Here is a 24,753-nt window from a genome sequence, read left to right on the forward strand (position 1 = left end):
TAGCCCTCACCTGGTCTTCATCTGGTGGATTGCAATTAAAGCTGAAAGACGATAAGAAAATGCTGAAAGCTTTAATAGATTGTATTAAGATTATGTTGCACTAATTGTTTAAGAGTAAATAGGAGTGTAATATTTGGAAGAGTTTATACTGTGTCATAATAAGCTGAAATTCATCTCTGCAGCACTTCTGTCCAGATATTTAATTTCTGTGAAAGGAGTGGCTAAAATAATCACAGAAAATCAGGAGTTTCTAATGCTTGCTTCAGATCAGGGAAGCACAAAAATTCAGTCCCCAGAAAAGTGTCTTAATACACTGAAACTTGAACCTGCAAGCTAACACAATGGTATTGGCATTTAATCCTCTGAATATTACATGAGAGGAGTGAGAACATTAGAAATTCACTAGTTCCCTAAGGAGTTCAATCCAAGATCCTTTTTCTCCTGAGGCAAGACAACATGCCTGACTACAGCCCTGCAAATCATCCAAGTGTCAGCTCTATTCTTTAAGAATAATAATTTAAGAAGATGACCCAATCCAAGTGAAGTATATAAGTGTCCTCCAGACGATGCCTTAAATGTTGGTAAAATTTGGATTTTGTCACAATTTGAACCATAGGTTGAAAATGTCCTTAATTCTTCCTTCTTTAAAAAAAAAAATTAAAGTGCTATCAAAATCATTACAAAAGTCTTTTAGCAGGCTTTGAAGTGAATTCGTTAACTGTGATGACAAAGTACTACTACTTCACTTCCTTTGAACTTCGAATTTTTAGGCTATCCTCATCTGTGTATTGCTTTTATTACAGAAAATGTGCCCACAGTCATACTGAGAAAAAGAAGGCAAGAGAGAACAGGTCTCCTATAAACACTTTCATCTATTTTTTTTTTCATTTCAGTTGTTGTATGAGAAGATGCCTCTCTTACCACGGCTCTTAGTAAAACCAGCACAAATTAACTACAGACTTCACCTTAGTGAAGCTCCATTTACCACAATCAGTACTACAAGGCCATTTCTCCATAAAATGTCACGAGTTATAAGTGAGGTATTCCACAGTGGTTACCATGCCTTACTATAGCCAAAGGTCAACCCAGAGACAAGGTCTCAATCCACAAAGCAGTAGATGTCACAGCATCTGTCTCCTCACATTTTTTGACACTTACCCCTGCTTTCTGATGAGAACAGTGACCACATATGCCTCCTCCTTTTTGCTTTGGAAGGAAGGCTCCCTTATTCTGGATTAAAAACTTAGCAATGACATTGACTGCAGCCTTGTGCTGCTGCTTTTCTTTTGAATCACACCCCTGGAAAAGATGTTTATTATATACAGAGAGTGAATTGTGTGGAATGGACATGGAACAAACAGGAATCCAAGGGATTACTATGGATGGGTCTGAATCTATTTTACATCAATTCACATTTGGATACAACAGCTGAACTGGTGGCACCCAGGTTAGAGCCTGTGATGGGCAGGACCATACATGGAGGAATTGTGACATCCTGTGGCAAAAATGGGAAATGAAACTTCCGGATATCAAAGCCTCAACAGTGCTTTTAGGGCTAGAACTTTGTTTCCTGTAGCTTAGATTTATTTATTTTTTAATAACTAGAAAATGTTGCCACGAAGCATCACAGGCATCCAGCACCATGACAGTGCTGTCATTTGGCCCCTGCTAAGAGCAGAAGATGACCATCTACAGAATGAAACTTAAAGCTAGATAAATGACATCTTGCCAGGGATTTCACAGATTGTCATGGACTGCAGGATAAAATTCACATTCAAGAAACCCAGGCTTTGGAGGACAGAAGGAAAACAGACTAGAGACTCATCATCTGTTTAGCTCAACTTCTTTGCTTTATCCTCCCTAATCCTGCCTTTCCACACCCTTCCTCACTTTTTCAGCTCCTCACCTAGGTCTCCCATTTTCTTGTCCAAACCTCTTCAGTTCTGCTCTACTGGCTGCTCACCCTGTCTCTCCCTTCTCCCTGTGCCATTCTGGTTCTCTCCCACCCACTCTCCTACTATTTGTTCTTTGCTTAGCCAGCCAAGTTTCCCCTCTAAAATCATGCACTCATGTCCAATCCATCTTGTCTTTGTTCAGCTACTGCTCTGCTCCCAACTAGTGCCTAATCCTACCCTGCTAAATTTTCTACTTTCCCCTGTCTGATTTTACAGTTCAAACACATCAGCAAGTCATCACAGCATAACAAGTCCATCAACAGAGTAGCAGTAATTCATCTTGCAGAAAATTACAGCATCTTATCTCAAGGTTAATGTGAGGTAAAATTAATTTGCCTCAGCCTTTGTCACAGGCAGCTAAACTAGTGCACTTTTCTGCCATTTTGCAACATGCAAAGTTAATCCACTCAGACATTGCAGCAGTAACTCTCAAGGGTGTGGACAGTTTACTCATACATCTGAGCACCTGGTGTGCCCTGCAGCAAAGTGGCTGTAAAAAAATGTCCAGATAGACAACACCCCAGCTCACCAATACAGTCTTGTTCTGGAAAAGTCATTAATGAAAAAACGCCACCAAAAAACCAAACCCCAACCCCATGGCCTACAGATCTAAGCAGAAAGCTCATCAGTCATAGGAAATAGGAATCTTTTTTGATTGCTTACAGTTCAGTAAACTAGCATTCAAAGTTGACTGCAGCTCACTTTCACCAGAGCAACAGGATATGTCCTTGATCTTGATACACAGATCAAGCTTCCAGATAAGCTTCGAGTACTTTTCCAAAGTACTGATCATAGAGAAGATTGCCAAAGTTTAATGTCTGGGATCAAATATTTCCTCAGAGCCTTTTCTTCAGAAATGTATGGTTTAAATTAAAACCAGATAAATAAATAAATAAACAAGATCCATTCAGACCAAACCTCACCTCTCAGCCCTCACAGTGCATTCCACAGCACACAGCAGTGTGCTACGGGCCCTGGTCAGGTCTCACACAGCTTCAGGTCCAGAAGAATATGGAGATTTCAGGCAAAGAACACTCAATATAGGAACAATCAACATAACTTTTAACACTTGTAAGGCTGTCCACTGTTTATACCTGTAGTTCACACAGATTTCTTAGAAATATAGTTAAATATTAGCTAATATTTTACCCCCACACACACTCTAATCAAAGCAAGTTCCATGAACCATAACCTTGAGCTTTATCACTCAGCCACATATACCTGTCACCTCCCATGAGTGAATATCACTCTTCAGGCAACTAAGCAGTGACCTAAAAACTTTTATCTTTTATTTTTTGACAAGTTAGTTTTCAGCCACATCAGTCTCCAGAGTTGGTTCCCTACATAGTCTTTCAGGTGCCAGCACTCAACAGATCAGAGGCAGCAGGGCCAGGCAGCTCATGGTGAACAAAGGAAAATGTGGCAACATCTCACATTTAGTCCAATTTAATGCAGTAAAAGTTAAAAATGGGACTGTACCTTTTGGGCTGTACATGACTCCAGAGAGTACTTATCTGTTTGGCTATGCCCTGGTCTCCTGTAGGACTCTCAAGAACCCATTTAATTATTCCATTGTTCCTTCTCAACTTGGTTTCCATCTGGATCCATTCTACATAAGAAAAAAAGAAGTCCAGGCCGCCTGTATTTAGTCATCTCTGAAAACCTTAAAGTGGAAAAATATCAGAGGGTGGAGCCAACAAAGAATAATTTTTTGGCCAAAGTACAGTTTACACACCTCATTACCCCAAGGCAGATGTTCAGCATGGAAAAATTTCAGCTTGGAAATCATGATACAAGAAAGGAAAACTGAACTTGATAATGAGAAATGCCAGGGAACTCTTGAAAAGTGGCTTTTGCCTCATCAAAAATTATAATAAGGTATCACACTGTAAACCTCTTTAGTAAAATGAGGGTCTTTACAGCCTGCTGGGTATCTTTAGGGCATGGATCAATCCATTGTGGGAAGTCACATCCTAGAAATGTACAGATGTAGATGATGTCTGTCAGAAAAAAAGCTGTGACAGCATTTCTTAGTTCAGACACATCTTCAGTTGACCTACTAACCTAAAAATGTTGTTGCTTCAGGGAAGGGATGGGCCTTTAAGAAAGCAAACTAGCATTCAATGTTAAATTGTCTACAAGTAAATTCACAGTGCCAAGGAATTTGGAACTACAGTCCTAAAGTTGCTTTCCTGTAATGAGGTACTGAGGGGCCAGCATTATGTCAGATGTAACAAGCTGTGACTAACCCTTTGATATACAGTTTTATACACAAAATAACTAACATAAGGGACTTGCTTCAAGATTATAGACAGAGGGCCCATTTTCAATTTCTCTGGGTTTTGTGTCCTATTCCTAGGCAGCGTTGCCTGCAAATCTCCTTATGTTCACAAGAGCATTAGCCTTTTCTGGTTTTAACATTTAGCATGAAGAAGCTTCCAACTTAGTTTCTTATAGAAAAGGATGGCCCCCTCCTTGAGGAAACAGCAATGTTTTGCAAAGCATGATGTGATATTTATTTGTAACACTTTTTACAGGCCTCTTGAGATGCTCTACAGATGAAAAAAACCCTGCAGCCTCTCTGGGCAGTATGTACCAAGCCTATTTTCAAAAAAGCAGAGAAGCAATTAGGTTGGAAAAAAGACCTCTGAGATCACTGAGTTCAACCTATGACCAAACACCATGGTCAAACAGACCATGGCACTGAGCACCACGTCCAGTCTTTCCTTGAGCACCTTCACCGACAGTGACGCTATCACCTCCCCGTGCAGTCCATCCCAATGTCCAGTTCCTGCTAATGTCCAATCTAAACCTCCTCTGGCACATCTTAGAGGCTGTGTCCTCTTGTCTTGTCACAGGTTGCCTGGGAGAAGAGGCCAATCTCCAGCTGGCTACACCTTCCTTTCAAGGAATTCTAGAGAGAGATAAAGTCACCAGGGCTCCTTTTCCCCAGGCTAAACAGCCCCAGCTCCCTCAGCCACTCCTCGAAGGACTTGGGCTCCAGACCCTTCATCAGCTCCCTTGCCCTCCTCTGGACTCACTTTCACCACTTTACAGCTGCAGAAGTCCTAGGTGACAACAAGCGAAGCCAAGAATAAGAATATCCAGCCTTGAATCCTGTCCCTAACCGAAACTGCTAAACCAGATTTCCTAAGAACTAAGCGAGGGTCCCGGGAGCACCACATGAAACAACTCCAGCAGCAGCTGCTGAAAAGCAGAAACACGCGTGTCCTTCCTTTCCCGGCCTCGCCCGTGCCCTGTCCTCCTCAGAGTCCTGCCACATCCCCGCGCCAGCGCCGCTCTCCCGGAGGCGGCACAAGATGGAGGCGGCAGGGCGAAGCCTTAGGGGGCTGCACGGAGCAGCAGCACGCCGGGAGCGGCACGGCAAAACCCCGAGCAGCGCGTTCGCCCCCGGTAGAGTCACGATCAGCCCCCCCAGGGCCGGGCAGGGCAGGGTCCGGCCCGCAGGGGAGGGACATTCCCGGCCCCGCCCGCCCGCCCGCCGTGGCCATGGGAACGGCGACCGTGCTGAAGCCGCTCGGCGGGGACGGGCGCCCGGCCGGACCTTGGGCTGCTCCTTCGGCACCGGGCCCGGCCGGGACGGCAGCGCTCTGCCCGCGGCCCCGTCCCGCTGCAGCCCCGGTGCGGCCGAGGCCGAGCCCTTCGGCGGGCGCGGGGCCGGGAGTTGGGCGGGACGGGCCGTGAGGCCTCCCCGCCCCCGGGACCCCCGCCCCGGGGCCGCGGGGCCCTCGCCGAGCTCGGCACGAGGTGGGTGCCGCCCGAGCAGCGGGCAAGCGATGGGGCTGGCGGCTCCAGCGGGGCTGGGACCATGAAACATTAGCTGAAGCGAAGCCAGCTCTGTGTCCCAGAGGGAAGCATCGTGTACAGTATGGTATTTCCACTGATTATCGTTGCACCATGCCTTCGTTTTAATGTTTCATGTCATCACATTTTGTGTTTAAGTTGATGGTGCCTCCAAAGAAAGCAGATTTTTCTACTAGATTTTTCACCTGTATGTTCCACAGAACAGTAGGATTTCAGCTCTGAGGCTCATTTGCATGATGGTGACATCTGTTTGATACAGAGACATATATTTCAGGTCTTTCTTCCTAGTTTGTTTTATACTCTCTCTTATAGACAGACTTTTAAAGAAGGAAGTGGAGCCTGATGATTCATGCTGATTCCTCAAATATGATACTAGTTACGTTTGTTCACTTGTCTTTCAGACCCTCTGTACACACTGTGAAGTGAGAAGGACCCTCCAAAGTCAAATGTCCATGCTCAGCTTGGTGATAGACTGGTAGGTATTGGCCAAAGACAGCTCACATGTTCGCCTTGTCTTTTTCTGCATACACATGGGTAGAACCTCTGTCTCAGTCCTTAGCTGCTCTCTTAAAACAGTAAAATACAAAGCAGAGGAAGAAGTTTTCTCTAAAACAAGACAACACAGGGAGTAGCCATGATTGCTGGCCTATGGTGACTCTGTAACACCAGCCTAGAAATACCCAGCTTCATGTTCTGAGTAATTTCCTAAGCTGTGTGTCAGTATTTTTAATAGTCTATCTTCAAATGCTGTTAATTATAGCATGTATAAGTCACTTAGATCTAATAAAATAAGTGGGCAGCTGCTGGGCTGTTGTTCAAGCAGAGCTGTCATTTCACACAGTTCCTTACTTACCTTGGGAGATACTTACACTATGGATCAATGTAGCCTACTTAGACTGAAATGAAATATCTAGCAACATCTAAGCAGCCAATAAAGACATGCAAATCCATGCTGGTTCTTCATACAGAATTAGCAGAGTTTAACTACCTAGCTAGCCTTACCTAGCTAGGTAGGCTAGCTAGGTAGTTAAATCCTTACCTAGCTAGCCCATGCTTAGCTTCCTACTGTATTTGCTCCCCTACTGTCAGTATTCCCCTTAGCTAGTTTAAAACCAGCTAGGGTGTGCCTATGGGGGTTGCAGTCACACCTTCAGACAGCAGTGATTGATAGCTGCACAGGATGTATACGGGTAGAATGCTAGAGGAAAATAGACTTGGTGCAACTGCACAATGAATTGGATTTTAAACAGAATCCTCCAGAAGCCAGGCATGTGACTGAGGCTGCAAGACAGATATTCTGAACTCAGACTTCATTGCTGTATAGCAAGGAGAAAAGCCCTGAGCAGCTTTCCAATAATGGAGTCAAGGAACTTTTTTTTTTTTTTAAAGAATGTTGCTGGATATCTCTTACTCTGTTATCTCAGAATATTTCTTATATCTACACGAAAACAAAAAAGTATTTGTCTGCCTATGCCCAGAGAGACAGAGCTGGGAACATTGCCTGTCATCAGTGAGACCCATGCAACAATGTGGCTGTGCTAACAGTTCAGTCCAGATGAAGTAAACAGGCATCCTGTCACTAAAGTTGTCATGTCGCAGGTGTCATGGTTCAGATGGGTGTGGTGGCAGACTCTTGCATAAAACATGTTTTAGAATCAATCAGCAAGTGTATAATGTGCAATTCAAAACCCTACATCCTTGAATTCTTAATCTGTAGCTTCACAATTTGGGATGGACAGAGGTTGCGATAGCATTAGTTCATAGGGTATTCCAAACGCTCAAAAGTTGAACTCCTTTTGAAGACAAATGGAACAAAAATGCAGTTTGGTGCACAGCAAGCAGCTACTTGGGTAGGGTGCCTAGATCTTCATCAACCGACACTGTCTTACATTCTGGTGAGTATTCTTGAAATGTCACCTGTATGCATTTGAGTTAGCACCTGCTGAAATGAAAGGGGCAATTCACAAGTCAGTTCTGACACAGAAGCTCAAGCCAATAGAGCTACATCACTTAAAATTGCAAAGATTTATTGGCAACCATAAATTTAGCAATTTAAGGCATATCTACCCAGGGAAATTAGTCCTTAAAAGGAAGGGTGTAGATGTTTAATGTGATCATTTTTGTATGCTAGCTCCCTTTGAGTTATTTTTAACAAATGCTAAAATCGTTCCAGTATAAAATAATGTAACTTTACCCTGCAAGTGGAATATGTTACTTAATTTCTAGAGCACTAGAAATAGGAGGGAGTTACATGGGGTAATGTGCTAGAAGTTCACATTGCTGCACATTCACAGTTACTGCACACTAACTTCTTTATGTAACAAACCGTTAGACCTTTTGGTTTTCAGTACAAGTTTAGCACTGGAAAACAGCCAGAAGACAAATCTGTGCATCTGCTGCTAGTCTGGTATGCTCCACATCTTGAGAAGAACCATCTAACTAGCTGACATCATTAGCATACATATGCCGCCTTCTTTCCCCATCCCAAATGTGCAGTCCCGTAAATCACCGCAGGCTGGAATTCTGCTCTCTTTAATGCTGTTTGAAGTGGCTAAATTACAGCCTCTCTTCTTTGTGTCCACACAAATGCTAGGTGAAGGCACCGATATTCTGAAGCATGGCCACTGGACTGATTCATTTTCCAGCCTGCAGTTTGTGTTTCAAGGGTGAAGATCCAGTGCCTGCATATATTGGGCAAAGATGGAGGGCTCAGCAGCGCCTGGAGGCTCTTCAGCAGCTCGCTGTGTAAGTGTTCTATGGTTGGACAATTTAAAATGAACATACAAACAAAACCAACAAAAAGCCATGCACGCTGGAGTGGAGATGACTGCAATTTGCTCCTACTTATATTTCCCTTGAAATTAAGAGATTGCAGCTGTTGTGGAGTATGGTTACCCATCTGTTTCTTACAGGGTGGATGTTGCACATTCCTTCATCCCTGTGCTATCTGCTTTGCAGCGGTTGCCATGAAAAAGAAGAGAGTTATTTCAATCTCTTACAGATCAGATGAGTTATGAAGACTTCAGTGACTCATGTGTGTTACTTCAGTGGGAGCTCTTTGATTTTAGTCCCGTGCAATTGCAGCTGGTTAGATTGCTTTTGCTGCTCCTTCCAGGGTCCCTGGGGCCTGAACCAGGGCACCACATTTTTAGTGCAGGGGTTTCTTGGCTGAGCTTTCTCCTGGTGTCACAATTTGGCTTCTGATTCAGCTGATATTAAAAAAAAAAGTTTATGTATTTTGCCACACCATAGGTTTTTTTAACTCCTCTTGTAGGTGTATCCAAGGCTGCAGGCAGCAGCCTAGGTTTTTGTCTTCAAAGGTTCTTTCTGCTTTAAGCAACTGACTTTAGGCCGTGGGCTTTTCACATAGTGCTTGCTCTGAGGTTGCTGGCACATGCCAGAAAATAATCAAAGGTGCTCAAGAGTGATACAGTGGATTTCACACCTGGTTTTGTTCAGTTTCAAAGGCATATTCTTCTCATTTTCATAATAAAAACCATAAATTTGGAGTATTTTTTTCTTAATACTATTTTTAGTGTTTCAAACTGTCCCTAGTGCATGAACACCTCAGTGGCTTCTTACATTTTGTCTGCAGTTCTGTAACAACTTGACACCTGTACTGCTTTAAAGTTAATTTACATTTCAACAACATGTATTTGCAAAATGTCTTGCAATTAACAAAAAATGAGAGCTACATCCCCCTGTTTCAACCTGCACTGATTGACGGTGCTGCTGATACGAAAGACCGAATATTTCCCAGCTGTCTTCTCAGTAGTTGCATTGCCTCTGCAAGGTTACTGGGAATAAATGCTCATTTATTTCAGCAAAGTCAGCAGATATAAGTCAAGGACATGCAAGAGGCAGGATCTGTGGAATAAAAAGGGCTATTTCCCTGGGTTCCCATTGTGCCTATAACTATACCATAACAGGATGAACGGTTTATGCTAATAAAGTTAGATCATAAGAATAAGTGCCCACCTGTGCTGAATGAAACACAAATCCATCTGGATGGAGCGACAGTCTGATATGTAAAGAGTCAGCTAATGGAACTAGCCATCAGCTCAATTAACTCATTTGAATTACAAACACAACTTCACAATAATAGGTTGATTAGTGCTGAGCAAGTATATCAGATTACGACATTGCATCTCAAAATATTCCCTTCTCTTCTCTTATGGGATGTGACTGAAAGCCCTGGGAAGAGATGACTTTAAACTTACCTTGGCAGTAAATTGTGTGTCACAGGAGGTTAATGAAGCATCTCGCTCCAAGCTTTCCTGTGGCAGGTAGCTATACTGGGCCTCCCCAGATTCCACAGCACAGTTTGCAGGAATTAGATGAGGGCTTGGAAGACAACAGGTCTCAGCATGTAATCCTCTGTTTTGATCTCAGCTGTTGAGCAATGTTAAGTATTGTTAATTGTATCTCTGTAAATATACCTTTGTAATTAAAATCAGGCATCAGCAACCATCCCCAATACCCACAAGCCCATATATCTTGAGGTCGGAATTCATATAAGGTGCCCAAATGGTCTTACAGAAAACCTGGCTTTCAGAACTTGCCTTATACATAGCTGCAAGAAATAAAATCATCATAGAATCATAGAATGGCCTGGGATGGATGGGACCTTAAAGATCATGTAGTTCCAATCCCCTTGCCATGGGCAGGGATATCTTTCACTCAGAGTTCCATCCACCATGGTCTCAAACACTTTCAGGGAGGGGGCATCCACAGCTTCTCTGGGAAGAATTTCTATTTTTTGTCTTTAACAACTGTGCAGCTTGAGAAGAGTAAGACTGGAGTATCAAGTAGTTGTGAAATCAAATAGGAATCCTGATTAATAACTTTGAAATTTCTCAGTTCTACCTATTATCTCAACTGACTGCCTTAATGAGGTTTTCCACATGATATTTCAAAGCCTTCAAGAAGACTCTTCAACATGTTATAGTCAAAAATTTCAACCATCTGCCTAATTTAAATTCAAAATGGGAGGAAAATAAAAAAAGAGTTCTTGCAAAATATATGGTTGTTCCAGCATAGATTTTCAAACATTCCCATGATTGTCCTAATTTTTCTCCTTTACTGGAGGACTCAAATTAAAATTGCTGATTCTAAATTTTTAAACATTTGCTCAAAATCTCTTTGCCTGCTTTTCAAAGGTAGAAAGCATCTTCTCCCTTGCTCATTCTGAGTCTTTACACATATTTGGAAAGTGTTTCACTCTTAAGATAAGAAACTTGCTCCCCACACTTCCAATAGAAGTGGTTTCCTTTACAAAGTCAAGCATGTACAAGTGGTTAATCCTTTTCATAACAAGCTCATAAGAAAGTTTTAATAAAGGCAGCAAAGACCATTTCTTGACCACACATTGTGGGAAGTAAACATGAAGTGTCAAATTGTTTTGCTACATAGGTAAATGTGGAAAAACCAAAATATAATTGCTTGTATAAGTGTGAGGCTTGGGGGGAATTTGTGAGCATGTTGGATAGTGCAGCCAGAGGGGAGAGAGAGAGGAAAAAAAAAAGGCATAAGGAAAAAGGATAACTGCTCTGAATGTACTTTTTAAATTATGTCCTGTATTTTGGCTTTCAGAGGTCAGTCTTCTCTTCAGATACCTCGGGTTGTGTATGAAGATCCTGAAGTTAATGGAAGGAATCGCTACAAATATTTTACACAGTAAGGAATTAACTAATTTGAAATAGGGTTCAGCTTCTTTCTGTGCATTTTCAAGAGCACCTAAGTAAAGGCCAGAGCATTATTTTTTCTGTATTTTCTGTTAGTTCTTTGATCAGTTCTTTGATAAAATAGAAAATTTTAATAGTAACCAGGTCTTAAAACAAGGTCTTTCTAAATTCACACTATGACAGATTTTTCAGTTATGAGTTACCATATAAGCAAATATGTCAGATATTCTGTGCTTAATAAGAAAGCTTTGGGCTGTAGATCATCCTGTGCAAAGGAAGAAGATATTTACAAAGCCAATGTGATTCTCCAGACCCCTAGAAAGCGGTTGTCTTAAGAAGGAGCCTTTTAACTCCCAGTTTCTGCCAGGAGCAGAAAGGGAGCAAAGGGAAGCCTTGATTAACTTTTCATCCACATCCCCTACTGCAGAACTGCTCTGCTCTTCCACAAAGACACTGTAGGTCAGCAATGCACTCAAGATCTGAACCAACAGCTACCATATAAACATTCTTGGCTTAGTCACATACACTTTGAATTGCATTTTACTCAGCAGCTATTGGCCCCTATATCCACTTTAAATATAAAAAAATTGCTATGTTTAATAAGTTGAAGTCTATTATGACTCCTTTATCAACACACAGTTTTAAAGGAACAAAGATGATGTTATCTTCTGCAATATGAAATTAAGCTTCAAAGTCTCCCAAAGGCTAAGGGAAATTGATAGAGAACTGCAATATGCAAACTATACGCATGCTTAGGATGGAATTATTAATATGTAGTTGAGTGCAAATAATTTTCAAGATACCTCATAAAGTATTGCAAAAAAATGAAACAATAAAATTAGATAAGTCCAAAGCAGCTTATCAGCTAATTGTAGAAATGAATTTCAGGATTTCAAGCCGTTATTAAAAAAATCCACTACTCTTTCAAAAAAGTGAAAGTGAAGTAAAAAAAGTAAGGTAATTAGTGAAACATACACAAAATATTGGGAACACACTCAAAACTAATAATTGTCTTCTTTTGCAACTCCACTTTCTACTTTGATTTATAAGAAAAATACTCAGTTCTGGTGTTTACTGGTGAAACTTCCTCTGTTCCTCCTTAGCTATGAAAGAGTTCTTTAATATTTAGGCACAATTCTTAAACATGCAGCTAACAGAACCACAGTTGTGGAAAATCAGCATTAGTGGACTGCGGTTTTTCTGAACCATAATCTTTTAGGCTCATCCTTGTTGTCTTACTTTCATTCTCTCTCTTCAGACCTCTCAGGCCTTCTAAGCTGCCCCCAGCAGCTGTTCCAGAAACTGTTCCTGATACAAAGACAGAGTAAGTAGTGACTTTTGGAAAATTACTGCTGTAATGGGTAACACCTCACCAGAAAAAGATCAGGAAACTATTTAGCTTGTGACACTATTTTTCATAATGAACCAACAGGAAAAGCTCATTAAGAGGTAAGGTGCTGCTCTCATCATTGAGAATTCTAGAGGAAATAGATGATGGACTGTTTCAGAATTTGTTTGCAGTATATAAGTAGTGCTTTGTGAGTAAAGGATGTGCCTCTAGTGTAAGATTGTGATGCTTGAAACAGAAAGCTAGGTGTCCCTGAATTCTAGAAGAGATACCATTGCAAAGAAAATTCTCTAGTAGAGCAATGTTATTGGAAAGTCTTTTGATATTTTATTACAATCTCTGTGATAGATGCAATGCTGCTCAGACATGTAGAGCATCAGTAATGTAGTCTAATGTGGTTTTCAGAGAGTATAAAATTTTGAGGTCACATAATAAAATTCACTTCCTGGTAGAGTTAATGGAAATTGCATGTGCTTATATCAGAATTAAATTTTTATTCTGGGATTGTTGGAAAGAGAAACATGTAAACTAAATTGAAGCAGTCCTACTTCATGTTACTTCAGTGATTTTGTGTCCATTAAATGCAATGCTTTGGACTGGATAGGTAGGGAAGATTTGTACATAATAATCATTAGAGCTGAAGCTAGAAGATTTATGGATTATTTACTTAAGGAGGGTGTTTCAGATTCAGTGTAGCCTCAGTCTGCTTTTACCAAAGATAGTGGAGTTAACATCCATGGGAGTAATGTTAAGATAAACTGAAACACGTTTAAGACTCCCACCTTTAACTGATGTGTTTCTGGTTTGCTTGCTTGGAGGTTTTTTTAGTGAATGTGACCAGTCTTCCATCTTGCATCAGAATGTGACCAATCTTCCACCTCTTTTTAGGACAGAGTCGCGTGTCCTGTCAGCTGCAGGAGACAGCCAGGTCTTTGGCCTCTTGTTCCGAACTCTGGGGACACAGACAGATTACAGGGATGGTGAAGCACAGACAGATCCCTATTCTCCTGAATACATAGTCCGCAGTGGCTCAGTCCCTGAAATTCTGACACTTGCTACACTCACTTGGGGTGAGTTGTGAAATTAAGATAAATTGTAATAAACATGTTGTCTCTTTAGCAGGATGTTCTTTTCTTTTCAATGTCAGGTTTCAAGTCTATTGCCAGCTTTGGTGGTCTTTTTTGTGTGCATTTAGGACAATTATTTTACCTGTTTCTAAAATAAGTATGATATTTCACTACTTAATGGTGCTGTTCTGGGGTATTTCATGAAGGGTTTTGAGGACCATTGAGTATAAAAAGGTCATGTTACACAAATGGGAACTGGGAGGAGTTTTTCCATTTACCCACTGTTCTTCTGCTCTGAGTTTTGAACATCCTTAAAAAAACCAGTGTGAAGACTGCTGCCCCAGAACATACCTGTGATCCTCATCTCCCAGTGTCTCACCTGTAACAACGATGGGCACTGCACATGCCAAAAAAAGTGCTCATTCTCAGAACGTATTTTCCTAGAAAAGCTTTTCTCCCTCTGCAGCCTGCAGTAGAAGAATGAAGTGCCAGTGTTAGCGTACACTGAACTGTGGCAACTGCGGGTCCTGCCATGCCTCATACTGTAGAATCTCGCTGGCCTGAGAAGTATTTACTTCTGGCTTTTGACAGTTCTACTTGTGTTTACAACATGGTCCTGTACCCATCTAGCCCTCTCATACGTTTTGGTGGCAGCTATTTGTAGGATTTGCCAGTCTCCCAAAGAGCTAATGTTTCTTGTCCCTGTAAGGTCGGGGGCTGCCAGCAGGACAAGCTGAGATGGAGATTATTGACCGCATCCGGGAAAAACGCGCTTGGGAAGCAGCTCTGCCACCCATGGACAGTCCCTCAAACATTGCAAAGAGGTTGAAGATGATGGAAGCTATGGAAAGGAAGGAATGGGCCTATAGGGAAGAGGAAATCGATAAGTAGGAGTTCACTTTTACACTTTTATTTCTTTTAATTATTGAATAGAGGAGGAGCAAGAAGGTTTAGGGGGTTGGCTGAAGGGTACAACAAGCCTTCTAATTCTGTGAAAATACCCTGATTTTGGGAAGGGATATTTATCCTAAATTTAGTCTCCAGGTCTGCCACCACAATATATTTTACCAGTGCTTAATTCCCTTTTTAAAATGAAAGATTGAATATGAGAAATGCAATATGAGCTATTTGTAAAGGTATGTAGCATTTGATGGTGACAGCGTTGCAGAGAACACTGCTGAGTACACTCAATACTGTCTGACCTTTTCTTTCCTTGCAGGTTGCAGAAGGTTCAAATGGAAGTCTTTAAGAAGCTGCTGCAGAGGCGAGAGGAGAATCAGAATGAGCTGAATGCCATGCGCTTGAACAACCACTGGCAAAATCATCAGAAGGCTAAAGAAGAGAAAATAGGAAAAATTCAGCATGACTGTGCACTGAGTAAGTCTGAAAGACAGGAAGAGAGGGGTATGAGACGGTTTTCAGACAAGCCATTTCTATTTTCACAAGGTTACCATCTATTCAAAATTAAATAGGTTGCATCCAAAATATCAGTGTTCATGGCTAGCATTTGGTCTATCATGTTTTTATTTTATCTAGCAAAAGCTCTTGTGAATTTACAAAGATATGGCTTTTATAGAACTATTTGTGTGAACCATCTCACGTTTGTATTTCCTTTTCAGTGCTCAGGAAACTGATAGCTAAGAGGAAGAATAGGATGGGAAAGCTGGAGAGACGAGATATCATCAGAGAGTACAATGACTTTGCATCACAAACATATGCTCCTTTGTCTCGAATTGGTTTTTTCCCAGACAACAATTCTGACTACTATGCGGTAAAAAACTACTATCTTAACACCTTTGCAGGTAAGGCATTTTGGAAGACTTAGTTGTGGGAGGTGCTTACTTGAGATACTACCAAAATTAAGTTTCCCTCCCCATCACTCCACTACTTAACCACTGTTTGTATTAAAATCCTTGTATATATTATAATCTTTCTTCATATTATAATCTTAGGATTGTGTGAACTGGAAAAATCTATCCCGTCTTCTGTCTTCCCACTCAAGATCAAAGCTCCAAAACCTAAATGCATTATCACTAAGACTGGCTATATTAAAAGATCAGGAAGACTAGAGGTAGTCCTGGCACAAGTTCACCAGGTATGACACTGCATCCAGCAGCATGTCAGTTCCTCTTAGATTTGAACTGCTCATTAATGCAATTGGGAAGATGTGTAAGCTTCTTCCCAATTTCCTGTGCTGAATTCTTATTCTGTAAAACAGCTTCTACGACAGAAAGAATCAAACATGCAGATTGTTGTAGGCTTCACCAGTACTGCTCTGATACTCACCCCATCAGTACTCTCACTCCTGCTTCTACCCCAATCCTATAGACAACAAGTATCAACAAATCTGTCTTCCTACAGATCAGGTATTTGGATTGGAACATATTATGTCAATTTGAAATTCTCACCCTTTTCTCATTCTCATTGCTCCATTTTATAATACACTACTGGCTACACTATCAGGCTTCCAGTAATTAAAGAAAGCAAATCTGGATTCATATTCTAAAATTTTTGTAGATTTAAAAAGTAAATTTTAAGTACATATTGTAAAAACATCTGTAGCAAAGCATGATTAAAATGACCCCACTCATAAAATCAGGTCACCATGGTGGATGCATATCACTGTTATTCCCTAAGAACAGCATCTGATTTGCAAACAAGTTAATAGCAACTGTTCATGCACATGAGGTGTCCATACATGCAATTAACGACCAAAGAAAGTAGTGCCTCATTTGCACCTGCAATCACAATATTTGTAAATTACATGTACTTTTAAGTACACGTCTTGTGATGCTGTTGAAGGTTACCTTTGTGCAAAATCAGGAATATTCTCGGCTGGCTGCTGTATCTTTGGAAAATAGTGACTGTAATTTGTAAACTTTGGCAAATTTCACTTAGTTTATATATATGTGTGTGTATATATATATATATACCTCTTTTGTTTTGGTGTAATAATAATTTCAAAGCAGACAGTAACCTGCTATTGCTGAATTTTAAATTGAAATTTTGCTCTGAAAAATCAATCATATTATCTCAAATTTAAATTCTGCTGGATCTTGTAAAGATGAGATATTGCATCTCATTATTATCCAGAAAGAAACTTTTCAAATAAAATCTTGAGTGCTACAGGAATTGCTGAAGAGTAAGGACAAAACTTGTAGTTTTAAAGACAAGAAGTGTTGAAGGGGTTTGAGTTTGGATGGGTTTTCGTAAAATTCAAAAAGTAATTGTGTAATCTGCATCATAACACAGTTCTCATTGTCAGCAGAATGTTAGTTCAAGCTTTTGGAGCTGAATTCCAGTTACAGCACTTGTATTCTGTTTCTTTAAAATGCTCCTCATGGATTGAAAGACTGTGGTGAAGTGTCTAAACTGTAGCCACAGAAAAGAAGTGTGAGCGGCCAAATGCTGGCTGCTCACACAATAATGTCTCTTCAAAGAAAAACTGGTGGACAAAGGGAGACAGAATGCAGAACAGATGCAGACAATTCTGTACATTTTCTTTCTTAAATCAGTGTAGATCCCTTGGTTGGCATTGTTTTATAGCAACTGAGAGGCTAACATAAATAATACTCATTTCCCCACCACAAAAATGCCAAATGTATATTCTTTTAAAATCACAAACCATTTCCTTTGCAGGCAAAAATGATTAAAAAAATCCATTATACAAAATTTAGCTGCTGCTTTTAGATTTACAGAAAGACACCAGACTGGTTGGTCCAGAAAAGCAGAAAGTACTGACACTGTGAAACACCCAGACTGCCTCCACTGTTACATTTAAACAAACTTGCTGTTCAGAGAATCAAGAAATGACTGCTCCAATTAGCTCTTGAGCTCTCGGCTGCTGTTCCTGGTCACTTCTTCCATCAGAGGCTTTTGCATCTGAAGTTCAATGGCTGTAGCATGTTCTGGCTTAGCAGAGCCTTGCTGACAGGTCCAACTCAAATGCTGCTGGAGCTGTCAAAAACAGAGCAGTAAAGCATGCAGAGTACTTGCATTAATAGAATTTAGGACAATCCTCCCTGAGAGGAGCTCTCTGACCACTTGGAATAAGCAGTCCCAATTGTGCCAACAAACCTCCCATCACACACAGTAGAAAAGAAGTTTAAAGCAGGTAATTAGGGATCATCTTACAAGGGCACTGTGTTGCTTTGCCTTATTTCTATAGCTGAGTAGCCAGATCAGTTTTCTGTTCTAAAGCTTTATTTTAATGCTCTCCTAGCACACTTAATCCATAAATTCTCTCCCATAGTCCTAGAAATAAAGTGGAATCCTAGAAAATTCAGAGAGTACATGGAGATCTAGCTCTACAATGATTTTTTAAATTTTTTCCTGGATTATCTAGAAGCAAGTGACAAATATAGGAGAAATGCTACTGGCCTCGGAAGTAATTAGTTTTAATAAAGGAAGTTGCCAAGGCTTGCTTCGCTGGCCAAATGTGAGGAAAGATGAATGAGTTCTCCTCATTATATTGCTTTTTGCTTGCCATACTTAGGGTATTCCTAAGCTTAAAGCTTTTTAGAAGGGATAAGCAATAATCCAAGTAACTACAAAAAGGATCTGTGTCCTCCTGAGAATGAGAGCTGCTTCTTTCAGACATTAAACTAAGCCAAAAAGAAGTGATTTTAGAAGCAAACTTTTTTAGGACCCTCCTGAAACCTTTTGCAGAAGTATTATGTACACTCAGTAGTCTTTGAATAATTCTCTAAAATAAGAAAACATGACAGAAACAGGAGTGATCCAAAATTTACAGTAAAAACAAAAATCTTTATCTTAAGCCAGGTCAGTAAAAGGACAGAGAAAGATAGTTCCTAGCCAGCACAGCTAACAGTGCTTTAAGGAGTGCAAGTGAGCCATTATATAGGCAGCCTAGTATGAAAATCCAAGGCATTAAGGATGTAACATCCCAATACAGATAACTACTGCCGGGAGTAAATGCATGCAGCTAGGTAAGTGAATACACCAAGGAGTGCAGGAGGTGGTAGAACACATCCCAGTGTGGAACAATACATGACTTTAGGCAGACCCTCTATGCTCTGGTGACTCAAGAGGGATGAAGCATCAGGTGGTTTCAAAGTATTGTATCAAGATGAGGTCAGAACCAGAAACTTCTCACCTCAGCATTAAGTGCAATTCTCACCATGTCTGTTTTCCTTCATCCAGTTGCTGGAAAGAGGTAGAGATGTAGAGGAGCCAAGAATGTCTCTGGAGAAAATCTCTGCCAACTTCAAAGCATAGGAAAGGCAGTTTAAGCAGTTATTTCTTCAAGAACGGATCTCCACACAGTGTTGGTTGGCTCATGCTCAGACAGGCTCTGGGAGCTTTTATGTCAGTCTTGATCAGCCAAGATGCAGCAGCCACGCTGCATTGCTAAGCAAGTTGGCAGCCTGTCCTCAGTAATCCTACCTGAAAGGAGGCTGCAGCCAGGTGGAGGCTGGCCTCTTCTCCCAGGCAGCCAGTGACAGGAAAGAGGGCACAGTCTTAAACTGCACCAGGAGAGGTTGAGATTGGAATTAGGAGGAATTTCTTCACAGATTAGACATTGGAATGGGCTGCTTAGGGAGTGGTGGAGTCCCGATCCCTGGAAGTGTTTAAAGAAAGACTGGACATGAAAAAAAAAAGACAGACCTAGTGCCATGGTCTGCTTGCCATGGTGGTGTTCAGTTATAGGTTTGACTCAATGATCTCAGAGATCTTTTCCAACCTTATTGATTCTGTGATTCTCTAATCCCACAATTATCATTTGTGAGCAAAAAGGAAGAAGGAGAACCACAACTGTGTACTTTGTGCTGTACATGAAAAGTACCTAGAATCTTGTGGGATGGAGAGGATCACAGAGAAGATAAGGGAGGAATCTGAAGAATGGATTGAATGATTTCTTTGAATGGAGAGTTGCTTCTTAAGCCATTATCCTGTCAAGAGTCCTGCTTCTTTCAGAAGCTGGCTGAGAAGCCAAGGTGTATGGTGAAAAGCATGAGTGCCATTTGCTGTTCACTGCATTTGCCAGGAGAATGGAAAAGAGATGACTTTTGTTCTTTCACTGTCCAATCCATTCAGATCCTGCCTTGACTCTGAACCTGCTACCTGAATAAAAGAATGTAGTCTGTATCAGGAAAATTGGAGTATGATATGTAGACAATAACATTTGGTATATGTTGCTCAGAAATTTAGCACTTTTATCTTTTAAAATCAAGTATTTTTGTAGTCATTCTTGAGTCATGGTGTCTCTGTTTCCAAAAATGAGAACTTGTTAAGCTGAGCAGAACCAGTTTAGGCAAAATCCCTATATTTTCTTTTTCTTTTCTTACATTAAAATCTTAAAATAATTTAAAGCATCAAATTAGAGAAAGCAAATGGTAAGCTTTTTTTTCACTTAGTAAAGGTAGTCAAGCAGGCACTAGATAGTGCTGACATGAAAACATAAAGCCACTTCTAAGAATTGCAGTATATCTCAAATCTACATTAATAAGGATTCCCTCTTGTCCAAATTAATCATGAATTTTTCTGTCTTTAAAAGTTGTTAGTCTGATGGTATTTTGTTATTCTGGTTAACAGGAAACATTTTTTGGAGGCCACAGTTGTATTAGGAAAATTCTTATGAATGCGAGATTGTACTAATAAACATAGTAGCCATTGTTTTCAAGAGAGTCACAACTTCAGCAGCTTTTTCTTTCTGCTTCCCTTGCCCTGCCATGCAAATCTCCTTATAAATCTCTGTTATAATCTTCATGCTAGAGAGCTCTAAGGTCTTCACATACAAAACACAGTTCAGAAAATCTCTTAACATTTTTCAGCTATAACCATTTCACATGGCTGAAAAGCAGTTTATAGGCTCTGATTCTTCCATTATTAACATGGACCATTTAAGAAGCTTTCAGTAGGAAAGTATTTTATCCCCTCCACCTAGAAACCTCTCTCCTTTTCTGGAGCAATTCATTATCTAACCTGAAAGATCAGATCTTACATGCAAGAAGGGTTTTTGTACAATGACTACTGGAGTTTCAAAACTTCATTAGTTTCACAATTAAATTCTGTGCAAATGCCATCACTTTCCTGCTACTGGAAAGCTAAATTCGGTGTTGAACTTTTTTTCTGAAGTTTTTCTTTTGATTTCCCTCCCTGGTGAAATACTGTATTTGAACATTTGCAAGAGAGAGAGTGAAAAAAGGAAAATGCACACTTTCCCTTGCTGAAATATGATCTTTTAATAATAAAGACTAAACTCCAACCCATACAGTAGTAGGATTATAGTTTTGAAGGAGCTTTAAATGGATATACTCCCTTTCCTTTCTGTGCAAGACAAAGTGTCATGTCCTGCAGCAGGCAAGCATTGTCATGCTTATCTGGAATATGCTTATCTGCATATCTAGTTCTAAGGGGCTGGTGGTGGGAAATTAGCAGGACTTGGGCTTTTTAAACAGTTTGAAAATGTCTTGAAAGAGCTGAGGATGTGGTGGCACTTCCACTCTAGTCTGCCGACAAAGTGTGGCACCTGCCACCAATCAGCTGCAAGCAAGATAAACCCACTCTTAATGGGCTTTTGCATTTTCTTGGTAGAAGGAAGTTTTTGGACAAGACAGTTTCTCTTTTGCCCCCAGTCCACCCATACAGTTGCAGTGGATGCCACAGGGCTGCTGGACAGTTGTAGATGAGCAGAACAGAGTTCCAAAACATATTTTGCTAGGAAGGTGTCATTTGTTCAATCTTGTGCAGTAATAGCTTATCATACAAAGACATTCAGCTGTCACAGAACAGTGACAATACCCTCTTCAAGTGAACCCTTCCTAAAACGCCTCCTGACTGCACAACATTTCTAAACCGCATTACCTATCATTAAAGGCAAAGAGTTGTAGCATTCCTAGAAAATTAATTACTTGGGAATTAGAGATGAAGTTCATACCCATTTTAGATTAATTTTAGTTGACTCAGAAGTGCTGATGACTTATTAGTAAATACAGTAAAATGACTCCTGCTTCCTTCTTACATAGGATTTTGACATTCCCATCAATGTCTTCTGACCAACCTATAACCTCATCTACTGACCATACTGAGTTTTTCTGTTGATCTGCAGTAAGAAATAGAAGCCACAAGCCTGCAAAGCTTTCAGCTCCCTGTAGTCAGTGTAGTGAGCAACAGTCAGCATCTAGAGCACTGGCCTTGTTATATTGTTCTATCTACCCATGCATGTTCTTATTAAATTGGATGTCTTTTGCAGTCAATACTGGAGGAGAAGAATAAAGCCAAGGAGCCAAAGAAGCCTCCTCCTGTCTGTGAAAAAGTAGAAAGCCCTGTTCCTAAGCCACCCACTCTAATCCTGGAAAAACCATCAATTGTAAGTGAGCTGGTTTTAGCACTTTTTTCCCTGTTGATCTCTCATTGTTTCCTACACAGTTGTTAAAGGAATGCCCAGGGAATGAAAGGAGGGAGCTTTATCCTTTTTGTGTGCATCCATGTTAAAAATAGCCATCATTATTTCTTAAGACTCTCTTAGTCTCTATTCTATAAGGATACTAGCAGCCAAAGATTTGAAAATAATTTACAGTATCTGTTGTCCAAATCTTGAAGTAAACTTTGTTTTATAAAGACCAAAATTACTAGACATGTTAATCCTTTGTTTTTGGGGGACAAAAAGGCATCATCATAATCTTCATCACTGTTATTATTATCATTATTATTATTATTATCACTGTTATCCAGTAGCTTCCAACCTTCTGATCTGACAACACTATCATAATCCAGTGAGGCAATTAAGTTTAGACTTATTGAAGTCAGAGAGACATTGGCTGCTTAGCACTGAGCGTGCACTTCATTAATTTTCTGGAGTGAAGCTCTTGTCATCATGCAGGATGCAGTGTTTGATGAGCATGCACTAGTTCACAGATAATGATTCTCCTGCAGAGATTGAAACAGCAGTAATGATGTGTCATGGGGGCTGTGATATGCTGTAGGAAAAAATTACTTTTTAGGGGAGCTGCAACTTCCTTTCCTTTCTTAAAGTAACATACTTAAGAGCTGTTTGCCCCAGTGGACTGTTTTGTCTTCTTACTAACACCATTTTCATTATGTACTAAGAATCTGATAGAATTACCATTTAAACTTGTGAATTTAAGAGTAACACAACCATGAAAGTGAAGAGAGAAAGTCTTATTAAATCATCCATGCTGCTGTGTTCGTTTGTACAGTATGATATTCTATGTTTTATGCAGTCTATTTTAAAATGACTGGAACAAGAATTTTTTATCTCCTTGCGGAGAGCTTTCCACAGCTTTACCAACTTCTAAGCATTAGATACTGTATTGCAGTGGTGGGTTTACACTGTTTAGGCTTACCAGTTTGGCAGATTTTTAAGTACTTTGAGGTAACCTGTAAAGAAATCAGAAAAAAATTTTCTACCACTTGTAGTCATTCTTGAGTGTGTTCACAGATTATAGTTGGGTGTTTTTTAAAAAGTTACAATACAGTAGAATTCCATCTTCATGAATTTTATCAACATTTGGTTTATTTTCAAGAATTTTTATGTGTGAACACATAGAAGATGGAGCTCTCCAGTGAAGCTCCATCTGTAAAATCAGCTCACTTGAGCCACTGAAGAGCAGCACTAACATCTCCTGCCTTGCCAAATCTAAGTAAGGTTTCTCCTACCAGGTGGCTGTGAGGAGCAGTGAAAACAAGGCTCTTCTCTTTTGTTAATGCTTCTCTTCCTGCCACACACCTATGAGTACCAGCTGCTAAATACTTCCCGCTGGAACTGAGGGTCTTGGAAAGAAACTGTGCCAGAAGAAAGTGGAGAGAATGGAGGCACTACTGCAAGCATCCTCAGCTTCTCTCTCCTGGTTATTCCTAATGGACTTAATAGCCACAGCAAGCTCACAGAGCACCTCTGAATTTCTTCATTACTTTATAAGTTTCTGCCAGCCTCCTCTAGTTTTCAGCCATCTCCTAGATTCTTCTATACCCTTAATTTTTCTTGTTTTCCTGTAGGGCATGAGAGGCTTTTCATCTCCCTTCATTCTTTCCTGCTGGTCTGTAGCAGGCAGATGGACAAGCTGATGATTACCCTTGCTAAGGCATCATTTGCAGCATTCAAAAACAGAAGTACAGAAAAATGCTCCTCATAAAAATTCAAACCTAATCTTAGTTAATATCACACCAAGCAGTTTGGCTTACCAGTATGTGTGCCATCACCATCTCCAAAACTGTCCTGAAGGGATTTCACACTGTAGCCAGGTGATGTGGTAGAGTTCAGCTCTCTAGGACTGGAAATTCATTGCTCCTTTCCAGACAAGAAGAACATACCAAATCACAAGTCCTCTTGCTAGTTCTGCTTTGCTCCTCCTGGGTGCTGGTGTGGAAAGGCAGGAATGCTTCCTTTTGCATTTGGAAAACTCAATCTTCAACACCTAAGAAAAAACAGATAACTAAGATTCAAGCCCACACAGCTTCTCTCATCCCACACTCTTCCCTGTTTTTCCAGCACTTCTTAAATACCACATGTCAATGCAGACCTCATAGATTCTTTATTAAAAAAAACATGCTTCCAATTTTAAGATTTCTTTTTATCTTTCCCAGGCGCCCAATGAACTTTTTTCTTTTCCTACTGTCAACTCCAAACTAGAAAACCCCTCACCTAGAAAAAATGCTGCCGTCTGTGCTTTGTCTACTTTCTCTGTTCCTTTTTTTACCTTCGGTGGTCATGTTCCCTTTCCCACCATGCTCCATCATTCTTCCAAGTTGTTATCGATCACAGAAGGCTAGGTCAGTAAAGTTCTCAGAGAGACAAATCACAATGGACTGAGGAAAATTTTACTTCTAAACTATCACTTTATGAGTGTTAAAATTACTGAGTTACTCTGATAAAGATCACCACTGGAATA

At 40.4% G+C, this 24,753-nt stretch overlaps 1 protein-coding gene and 2 long non-coding RNA genes across 7 annotated transcripts in view; 1 reads left to right on the forward strand and 2 right to left on the reverse strand.

Moving 5' to 3' along the window:
* The first annotated feature begins 5,264 nt into the window (after nucleotides 1-5,264).
* Nucleotides 5,265-24,753, forward strand: part of CFAP91 (cilia and flagella associated protein 91) — a 41,421-nt gene continuing 21,932 nt past the window's right edge. Inside the window, exons 1-11 of one of the 5 annotated variants that reach the window (XM_064410269.1) lie at nucleotides 5,265-5,369; nucleotides 6,182-6,255; nucleotides 8,374-8,525; nucleotides 11,373-11,456; nucleotides 12,723-12,788; nucleotides 13,701-13,882; nucleotides 14,589-14,766; nucleotides 15,099-15,256; nucleotides 15,499-15,681; nucleotides 15,832-15,974; nucleotides 22,095-22,211. In XM_064410269.1, coding sequence (XP_064266339.1) covers nucleotides 8,398-8,525; nucleotides 11,373-11,456; nucleotides 12,723-12,788; nucleotides 13,701-13,882; nucleotides 14,589-14,766; nucleotides 15,099-15,256; nucleotides 15,499-15,681; nucleotides 15,832-15,974; nucleotides 22,095-22,211 — 1,239 coding nt within the window. In that variant the 5' untranslated portion in view covers nucleotides 5,265-5,369; nucleotides 6,182-6,255; nucleotides 8,374-8,397. Of the gene's footprint in view, nucleotides 5,370-5,571; nucleotides 5,848-6,181; nucleotides 6,256-8,373; nucleotides 8,526-11,372; nucleotides 11,457-12,722; nucleotides 12,789-13,700; nucleotides 13,883-14,588; nucleotides 14,767-15,098; nucleotides 15,257-15,498; nucleotides 15,682-15,831; nucleotides 15,975-22,094; nucleotides 22,212-24,753 lie in introns of those variants that run through there. The other 4 variants (XM_064410267.1, XM_064410268.1, XM_064410270.1 and 1 more) reach the window with 4 other exon arrangements.
* On the reverse strand, nucleotides 8,856-13,754 carry LOC135294685 (uncharacterized). The gene is made up of 3 exons (XR_010356768.1): nucleotides 13,595-13,754; nucleotides 10,001-10,172; nucleotides 8,856-8,989 (listed from the first exon to the last, which is right to left on the reverse strand). It is a non-coding gene; the product is annotated as an uncharacterized LOC135294685 (long non-coding RNA).
* LOC135294688 (uncharacterized) lies at nucleotides 17,081-24,238 on the reverse strand. The gene is made up of 3 exons (XR_010356771.1): nucleotides 24,047-24,238; nucleotides 23,209-23,242; nucleotides 17,081-17,836 (listed from the first exon to the last, which is right to left on the reverse strand). It is a non-coding gene; the product is annotated as an uncharacterized LOC135294688 (long non-coding RNA).

This window comes from Passer domesticus, chromosome 2 (genome assembly GCF_036417665.1).
Source record: "Passer domesticus isolate bPasDom1 chromosome 2, bPasDom1.hap1, whole genome shotgun sequence".
Taxonomy (NCBI): Eukaryota; Metazoa; Chordata; class Aves; order Passeriformes; family Passeridae; genus Passer; species Passer domesticus.